The sequence below is a fragment of the Lonchura striata genome, chromosome 3 (assembly GCF_050655825.1).
Source record: "Lonchura striata isolate lonStrDom1 chromosome 3, ASM5065582v1, whole genome shotgun sequence".
In the NCBI taxonomy this organism is placed as follows: domain Eukaryota; kingdom Metazoa; phylum Chordata; class Aves; order Passeriformes; family Estrildidae; genus Lonchura; species Lonchura striata.
Genome location: NC_140705.1, coordinates 89,644,068 through 89,654,070, shown reverse-complemented (window position 1 = coordinate 89,654,070; position 10,003 = coordinate 89,644,068). Strand labels below are relative to the sequence as shown.

The window sequence follows — 10,003 nt, the reverse complement described above, 5'->3', positions numbered from 1 at the left end:
AGTCAGAAGGATCACTATCTTCCAGGAAGAAACCTTCAAGTGATTAGAAGCAGAGGAGGGCACTACCTGTTTAAACCACCATCAGACTGCAGGCAAAAACCTACCTTTCTTAATTGCCTTCCCTTCAGGAGTGACAACAGGGAATGGGGCTACTTTGGGCCTCTCCATCGTGTTTGATCCTGTGATGGAACACGAGTGTGCAGCATTTAGAGGAAACAGCTCCATCTAAATATAAGTTCACTCAAACAAGATGAAGAAAACAAATAGTCTCCTTACCACAGTCCTGCATGAACTTCTGCCAAGCCAATGTTGATCTTTGCCTTTTTGCTTTGTTGCCATAAGGATCTACAGAGAAAGGAGTGGAAGGGGAAAGCATTGCATTTCTCTTTAATGAAGGCCTAAAGGAACTCCCTAGTGGCATCAAGTTGTGGTAGGAATTATTTAAAGGAAAACATTGCAGGCATGGCAGCACTAACAAACCATACCAGTGTTACCCAACAATAATTCCAGTATTTTCACTGAAAGAGGGAATAAACTGACTGGTCTAACTTTCAAAACCCAAACCTCTATTTTGCCAAAGCAGTGCTGTGGATTTCTTATTAATTAAGCCACTACCACGAGTCCTGCATTGACCATGGCTGTTCAGAAGCTTATCTTGGAACCATACCCTTTTCATCTGGCAGGTATCTGAAATCCATGGGTTCACTGACTTCCTGGTCCGAGGGCCTCCGCAGCTGCATCTTCACCGTCACGGGCTCGGAGATGTCCCTGAGGAACGGCGGCGTCCTGAACACGATGGCGACCTGGCGGTGAACGTCGGCTTGGGAGAAGGAGCCCTTGGCCTCCCAGTTGTCCAGGACAAACCTGACTTCTATGTCATCTAGGCCATGAGAAACAGAAGATGCTTGTCAAGAGCAGAAAAAAAGGGGGGAGGAGCAAAGTGAGGAGCCTGACTCAGGATTCAGTTGCAAAGTAAAAGACTCAACTTTAAAGGCACAAGAGGTGCTGAGATCCCATGAACCTGGAAGCTGTTCTACCCAGCTCCAAAACCAAACCACTCTGAGGTGTGTGGTGAAGGGTTTCAGCCCCCCAGCAGGACAATGGTCATGGAATGTGTCCATTTGGTAAAAAGGGAGAGAAAGAAGCTAATCCAGGTTACCTTTCTGAACTTTGTCACACAGCAGAAATATTTCGTCTCCTCCTTTGACGCTTCCACAGTTCTTGTTCACACGACAAATTCTCAATTCTGCGGTGTTAGGAGCTCCTGGAAGCAAACAGACAGATTTATTGACCTAGAATTACTGTAGCTTTGTCACTGTTGGATAGGAGGTGCTGGGAGTCCAGGCATATGAAGGGAAGGCAACAGCTGGAGGAGTGTGACACCCTGAAATCCACACAAAGCAAGTCATTCCATACAGGAAATTGAGCAGCAGGATATGATATTCCACAATCCTACATCTTATCTCCAAACACAAGACACTAGCACTGTTGTACCACCCACTCCCTAACTATTGTAGAGCAGTCTCAAATATTCCCCCACTGATGTGGTTGTGCTCAGCCCTACTGCCCTTCAAGCTGCAGAATTCAAAGCAGTTCTGCGGGTGACTGATTACCTGGTACAGTCACACTTCTCTGGAAAGAGCTGGGCTAGCAAGTCAGGAGAATTCCCCTTTCTGAGGATCTGGCTGTAGTTCTATTCACAGAGCTACTTGGCCATCCAGTCTCTCCTCTGTTCCCCTCTGCAGGTGTCCAGGAGAAGCTCCATAATTTCACACCTTCACCGAGGGCAGCAGGTTTCACCCCAAACCACTCAAGCTTCCAACTCCACACTGTGGCTGTATCTGAACAGCCCTCAGGGCAGCTGAAGATGGAGAGCTGACTCTCATCTTAAATTAGCCCCCACTGAAGACTGCACATTGCATTCCAAACAATCTCACAGCTATAGACAACTCCAACGGGATGGAGCCATGCTCTGCCTGGTGGTGTCTGGCTCTGTTGTGGACCAGCAGCTCCAAACACATTTAAAATGTCTAGAACGATCCAGCTGGTGCTGCTTTGACACCATGAAACTGATCCTCCATGAAGCTCCCCCACCACATGCCTCCATTCCAGACACAGAGAAGAAATACCAAAATCAAAGCTCATGGTGTCAATCTCAAAAAAAAAAACAAAAACAAAACCCAAAAAAAACCCCAACAGCGAAAAATCAAAAACCCGAACAAAAAACAAAACCAAACCAAACAAATCTGCTTTAGATCTCAGTTTGAATCAATTCCTACCCAAGTACAGCTACAGCACAACATATACTACACCTAGAGAAGAGTTCCTGGTAACCTCTCACCAGTCCCCAATTACGTAGTTACTATCTGCAGTTATTACTGTCGTGATTATAAGTGGGAGCTACAGCATCATGTACTACATGACATACGCTACTTCATTTGCTGAATGAATCAGAACCCTTCAAGGGAGAGGAAACCAAACAAACCCAGAAACAGCACAGGGCCATGTGATTGACAGCGTCATGGTGCGCTTTTCACAGGAAGGGTAAATTAAGAATTGTGAGGAAAAGCCTAATCTTACCAATGTTTCACTTCTGTGTGCTTGAATGGCACTCAATAGCAGAGATTCACCAAGTAGTCTGGATTGAAAGGGACCTTAAAGATCATGCATTTCCAACTCCCCTGCCATGGGCAGGGACACCTTCTGCTATCCCAGGCTGGTCCAAGACTCATCCAACCTGACCTTGGACACTTCCAGGGATAGAACAGCCACAGCTTCTCTGGGCACCCTGTGCCAGGGCCTGCTCTCCTCACAGGGAAGAATTCCTTCCTAACATTCAATCTAATCCTTCCTCTGTCCATCTGAAGCCATCACCCCCTGTCCTGTCATTGCATGCCCTTTTGTGAAAAGTCTCTCTCCAGCTCTCTTACAGTTCTCTTTAGGTCCTTGCAACAGATTTCTGGGACAGTCTCCTTCAGTGGAATCTGTTGTTTGGTCCTTAGACATGGAATTCAGAAGGGAAATCAACACACACAAATGCCAGCAGACGTGGATGTACCACTGTGTTGTCAGCAGGAGCGCTGAGCCCAGCACCTGCCTCAGAGGGAAATGTTCCTCATCCCCTGTCACCTCAGCTCCTGCCCAATTCCTGTTCCTCACTCCCCCACACCACATCCCTGGTGACAGATCCCTTGAGAAACAGGCTTGTCAATGAAAATCATGTTGCTTTCAACAAGGGCAGGACAAGATGCATGCTGAGCTGCCTCATCTGACTCTTCCTAAGAGCTTTTGATATGCAACTTGGGAAACTTCTGTTCCAAACCAGTTAACTTCAGAAGCATCTGGAAAGAGAAGGCGCTGAATTTGAGATGCTTGCAGCCTCTGTTAATGGGGTTGCTGATGGCATGATGTCAATATGATTCTTTTGTGTCTCACTATCCACAGCAAAAGACCACGAAGGATGAGAAAGTGAAGAAAATAATGGATTTGAAGTGTCCAAGCTGGCTTTCAGAGTATCTCTTTGCTCCTAATTTGAGCAAGTCTGACCAGGCTGATGCTTCTAAAAGCAACTGGGATCTGAAACTGAGCAGGGCCATTCTTTACCAATTTGTGGTTGGGTTTATTTACACGGCTACTACGCTACAGGGAGGGTTTTGGGTGCCTCCAGTGCTACCCACAGACACCCCAGTACCCGCCCCTACTTCCCCCACTGCACTCAGCCCCGGCCTCTCGCGGCTCTGCCGGCACTGACGTCAGCCCACGACAAGTAATCATGATTTGGCACATTTCTAAATGGCATCTGAGAGCTGCAAATCTGGTACATCAGTTTTTATCTCAGCACTGATTATTTCAGTGCAAGGGTTCTCAGTGACACAATGCTCACAGCCCCAGTTTCTAGATCATTCTGGAGGAGACTCTAAATATATCAGAGCCATCTGAGTTCAACATATTCACAATGGTTTGTGCCCACATCAACACAATCCTAACAATTTCAGGAAATGCAGATCTCATTTTATTCAGTACTTTCTGCTAAAATGAGGATGTCAAATATTCAGCATGGAAACACTCATGGTGCAGAAATGAAAAATGCTCAGGAAAGTTTTTCAGGATTGAGAGTTCTTTTGCTACTCTGCTCCTAGAGAGGAGTCCAGCACATACTGGGGGCTAAAATCCTCAGCTGCTGATGCCCTAGGGATGTCCAGTTTTGTGGAATGTGGAAAACAGTGCCAAGAAGGAGTGTCACGTACTTCTGCACCCTCCTGGAGCACGACCAAGGACTCCTCCATTACCCACCTGTACAGTGAAACAGCCACAAACCAGGACACAAAATGCCATCAGACAGTTTCCCACGGACATATATCTCTCTTGCAAGTCCCATTCCAGAGCCCTCACAAGGCAAAGGCAAGACTCCTCAAGGGCACAAATAGGCTCCAGAGGACTCTCTTGGAAAGCAGATCAGCCTTGAGGCAGCCATCCATCTCATTACTATCAATTTAATCACTTGGCACATCAGGCATGGGCCTTTCCTTGCAATCATTGCTGCTGTGTGTGAACAAGGGCTGGAAAAACACCTGCCTATTGAGTCCATGAATGCCATGGACAATTGTCACTCCGGTTGGCCAACATTTCACCCTGGGATCATGTTTGAATGTATGCTCACTGTGACTTGCCAAGTGACACTCATGCACCTGACAGCCGCAAGCCACAGAAGTGACCCAGAGCTGGCACAGACCTCAGGAAGCCGGCGTTCCTCATCCCAAGCTAAAGAGAAAAACAAAAGGGAAAAGGAAAAAAAAAAGGAATTTGGCCGAGCTGGTACTCACTGTTGTCATAGATGGGGTTGGAAATCAGAGGAGGAAGGGCTATCGTGTAGTTGCCGTGCTCGTCAGGAAGGAAGGCTTGGAAGCAGAGTCGGACAACATTGAGGTCGTACTCGTCGATGTTGTGCAGCTGCTCCTCGGGCACTGAAGAACAGACAGCAACAAGGGTCAGTCACAGAATCAGCATGTATTCTTTACCAAACTGGGGATGAGTCCCCACCAGTAAAAGAGATGGTGTTGCCCAGGCACACATGCCCGTAGCCCCTGGCAGCTGGAAATGGGCTGCATGAATTAATTCCTTGCTCATAACAAATTATACTGAAGCCTTTAATGCTTTCCCTGCACCCATCAAGGTTCAACTGTCTGAGCTTTCCAACTGTTTCTTGTGCCTGGCTTCCTCACCTTGCCTACCACAACAGCTCCCTGTATTTACAATTTAAAAGTAATTTTTTATTCTTCTTTGCATGTGATAAAATTTACAAAATTAATGTTGTTGCCCAAAAGAAATATTTTGGTACAAAGGGATCCCAGGATCTCATTAAATATTTTCTGCAGCACTGAGGGACTTTGGGTACATGGTATCATGATTTTCCTCTAGAAACTGAGACAGAAAAAGAATAATAAGGCAAGTCCTGGGGCAAGAATGAAGCTGAAACAACAGAAACCACCACCCCTCCCCACGACCACCAGTGTAACAGCTGTACCTTTCAGAGCAGGGATTAGTGGAGCCATTGGGAGACAGATTTGTAACACATAGAAAGCCTTGTTGGAAAGGATCCATTTCCTTGCATATTCCTCCCAGTGTAAACCCCAGCAATGCAAAACCCACACTCAGCATTTCAGTTTCGTTCACTTCTTATTTTAATTACAAGACACAGAGCCTGGGGTATCATTACTGAACATTTCATGTATTCCCAGCTTAATGGACAATTGTGGGAAGAGCAGCCCCCTCTGAATTCGACACTTTGCTTTTAGGTGTGACACTAAACCTTTATGCTGGCATTCAATGTTAGTAAAAATGAGAAACTGGCTTAATATCACTTAAGTAGAAATACTGATAATTAAAATAATTGCAAGTGTTCTGTTTCCCCAAACTCCTCCCAGCAGCAGGTCAGCTGTTTCACACTCCTCACAGTTACCCAAGCCAACATGTGCCAATCCACCAGAACACCAGCTCTCTATTCTCCTCCCTTCCCTTTCAAAGGGCTCTTCCATGAACAGAAGATGAAACGTGGCTACTGATTAGATTGCCTGCTTTGACCTTTAGCATTTATCACTGGCTCAGGTCTCCACCCTGCCATGAGTGGGATTCCACAATGCCCACTTGAGTGGCTTCTTCCTTTTACCTTTTGATAAGTGTGAAATTGTAAGTGTGATGATGAGCTCAGAATACTTTCCACTGGGCATTTTGAGTCCTTCTGGGGCTCTGAATATCAATTTCTCCTGGTCTCTAGTGCAAAGGGAAATCAAGTCACTTTTCCCTTTTACAAGCCTGTGATCCGCAATATTTCAAGGCAAATATGGCAGCGAGTACAAAACTAAGCAACAACTGTGTGAGCTTCAGAGGTGCTGAGGCCCAGGGGAGTTCTGCCCATGAGCACTTTGCAGGTTGGTGCTGACTGTGTCACCAGACACACAAAGTTTTATGCTTTAATGCACTTCATTAGTTCACCTGCTAACCTGAAAGAGGATCTTTAGGAAACGGGTTTGGAACAGACGGCTCCTCAGCCTGACCTGGATTTGGCCAACTCTGCAGCCCAGCTGCCTCTGGCTACAGCCTAATTCAGAGAACACAGAAAGAAAAGTGCACTTCCCAAAGTGCACCTTGCAGAGAGGCTAGCAGGACAGCAGCTCTAGTTCATGCCCTGACATCATGGCTGGCTCCCAAGGACACTCTGACATCAGGGCTCACGTTCCTGTGCTGTGTTAGCAATTGGCGACCATGTGGATCCCTGCAGAGACCCAAAGGGGTGCTCAAACCTCAAACCTCTTCGCAATTAAACTAAGCACAAAAATTCAATACCTTTGCCTGAGTAAGATGTCTGTAGATGGAAGTTGAGCACAAAATCTGGATCTGGCTTCTGACCCTGAATCCAAAGTGAGGACTTTGTGGCTGTGCAACTGTCCTAGGTTGACTGCATGATGCCTTTATCTCCAATCGTCTGCCCTGTTTATGTTGACTAATAAGTTCTACACCTTTAAGACTTGTTCCAGGAGTGAAGGGGTGGGGGGAAGAAGTGCGGAGTTTGTTTTCAAGAACTGCACTCCCTCCTCCACATTCCTGCTCCTGGACTGGGTTGTCTGCGGACGGACAGACAGCGAGACAGAGCTCTCCTTTGGTTTTTTTTTTGTTTTTTTTCCTAGTTAGTTTTAGCTAGCTGAGGCAAAGAAGTTCCCTGGACTGTGGTTTTATCCCTTTCCCTGGCTCTGGACTGAACACCAGGAGAGCAGCAGCAGCTCACACCGGTGGCCCAGTGTGCCAGGCCTGGGCCGTGGCATTTCCAGCGCCGGAGGGACTGATCAGAGACTGAGTGAGCCCAGCTGCAACCCGGGGGATTTCTCTGAGTTTGTCTCTCTCTTGGAGTGGCAAGAAGTTTTATTGTTTAATATTGTTTAAGTTTGCTTGTTTAATAAACAGGTTTTTTCCACTTTTCTCCAAAGAGGTATCTTTCTTGAACTGGTTGGGGGGAAGGGCCAATTGAATCTGCTTTCCTAAAGGAACCCTTTTGGGGTTCTTTCCCCAAATTTGTCCTGAACCAGGACAGCAACCAAGGGCCTCTGTCATGCTAAAGGAGCATCAGTCCCACTCTGAACCTTCCACAGGGAAATGTGTCTCTTCCTCAGAAACATGTAACAGCAGACTGAAGCTTAAGAGTACTCTATAAAAGCAAAAACACTCTAGATATGGAGAAAATTAGCAATGCTAATATTCAAATAATGTCATTTCCTATGCTATCCAAACTTGCACAAATTCCCAATAAATCTGTTTCACACCTGACACAGGAGTGGTGTGCCAAGAATGGCAAGGGACAGAATCACTGTGTACAGCTCATTCTATTGCAGCAAAACCCACTGCTCCTGATTTGTGTGTTTTTGTAAACTATTTAATAGAATTTCTTAAAACCCATAATTTGAAAGAGGAAGTGTTCAGTCAAGAGTGATTCCTCTTGGGCTATTTTTAACCCGACAAGAAGAACACAACAGTGCAAAAAAAGGAGAACAAGACAGCTGCAACTCCATCTTGTGATGATACGCTTTAAAAAAGAGAGACACCAGATTCCATGTGCATATGAAGAAGCACACAGCTTTCGCCAATTTCAAAACAAGACAATCATCCAAACAAAACAAAATGTTATTTTTAACAAACATCTAATCCTGCTCCCTCTGAAGTCAATTTGAGAGCAGCCACTAACTTGGAATGGATGCTGGCTTACACCTTGGGAATATTAAAAGCAAACAAAGCTGAGGCAGACAAACATCCTGAGTAACGCCTGGAGCACGGCCGGGTGGAGGACGGTCATGTCATCCCATCTTATTCCACCAACTTCTGTGTAGAAGGACAACAGAGGGGTTAAACCTGACAAACCTGAAGTCATTAAAGTTAGGAAACACTGCCGAAGATTTGGGGAACGCTATGTACTGGAGAGGAGGAGCAACCACTCCATCAAGCCTTGCAAGCTCCGCACAAGCAGGACTGAAACCAGGGGTATCACACACGTGAAATAAAAACGTCACCCCATGTGGCACCTTGGGGCCACAGGTGTGGAGAAAAAAAGACTCCAACACAACACATGAACCAAAAAAACAAAAAGGGAAGAAGTTCTCTGGTTTTGGCAAGGGTTCAACTTCCTCTTCTGACTGCTGCTTGCTGTGTGGTACCACACCTTAGAGTCTTCATCTGGATCCAGCTGAAAGAGCTGAAGCCCAACCAAAAGCCTGGGTATGTTCCTGTGATGGCCCAGTGTAATTACAAAAAATAGCCTTAACCTGGCAGAAATCCTTTAACTGTACTAATCTCTGCACACAGGAACACTTGAAAAACTATTTGTAAGCTTTACAAGGAGCTATCAGAAGTAACTCACAGAAATTAGAATAATATTTTTAAAATAACTAAAATTCTAAGGTAAATATGGACTATGATGTCAAAAAAGTCTATAAAAATATCAGCAGCACCATGGTAAAAGAAATCCAGCCCCACTCACCAAGATTCTGGCAATAGGGTTGCAAAAGGAGTACCTGGAGTTACAGTCAAACCCGGGGAGGATTTGCTGTTCATCTGGAAAGGCGCTACAATAACCAGTATATAATTTCTTTATAGATCTGTTTACAACTCTTCTGAACAAAATTCTGGTTCCTGAACTTCACTAAATAATTATCTTGGAAATAATTCCCTAATCCATTGTCTGCTAAGGTGGGAAGAGACCAATACAGTCCCAGTGTGGGCAAAACACCCCATGTGAGCTGAACTGTGAACTTCTCCCAACCCGAGTTGGCTGATCCAGGCAGCTCCCAGGCATCAGGTTTGGGTTGTCCCTGTCTCCAAGATTTTTGTCTCCAAAATCCAGAGATGCCCCGCTGGGATTCTGCTGAATTCCACTGAGAACCTGCTGGATTTGCTTCTGTAACACAAAATTGGAGACTTTTTGGGTTCAACACGCCAACATGGAAGTCCAAGTTTGGACACAAAATTAAAGATGCTGGTAATGTCCGGCCTCCTGTTTATTAATTTATAATTATAGTTTTATAGGTTTTTTAGTATTTCAACAGCTTTCAACATCCAGCAAGGCTAATAAAATGTCATTTATATGATTAAATTAACAGGAGATTAAGGGCTCTGATATTCACTCATAAGGTGATGCTTCAGGGAATGTTAAAAGTTTTTTCTGAACATTGAAGACAAATGATCAAAGGTGTGGTTTTTTAACTGATAATGTGACACCTATCAAACAGCAGATCCCTCACACAGAGCCCATCACCCAGCTAATGATGTCAACCTTCTGGAGTGGGCAGAGCTGGAGGCATCTCAACTTAACCTGCATGGAAACTTCCAGGGCAATGTGGTGTGACACAGTCAGAGAGGGGGCTCTGTGGAGAGCATAGCTCATCTTGCAAAGGGACATCCTGTGACCTTCCCCTGTCAGTGAGGGGCTGCAGGGGCACATGAGCCATATGAGATGTCAAAG

General features: G+C 45.5%; 1 protein-coding gene across 2 annotated transcripts in view; it reads right to left on the bottom strand.

Annotated features, from left to right (window-relative positions):
* The window catches only part of REL (REL proto-oncogene, NF-kB subunit), a 30,669-nt gene that overhangs the window by 3,368 nt on the left and 17,298 nt on the right, over positions 1–10,003 (bottom strand). For both annotated transcript variants that reach the window (XM_021527529.4, XM_085576985.1), the window contains exons 5-9: positions 4,824–4,964; positions 1,160–1,264; positions 668–880; positions 277–345; positions 105–179 (exon numbers count right to left, since the gene is read on the bottom strand). In XM_021527529.4, coding sequence (XP_021383204.1) covers positions 105–179; positions 277–345; positions 668–880; positions 1,160–1,264; positions 4,824–4,964 — 603 coding nt within the window. The remainder of the gene's footprint in view (positions 1–104; positions 180–276; positions 346–667; positions 881–1,159; positions 1,265–4,823; positions 4,965–10,003) is intronic.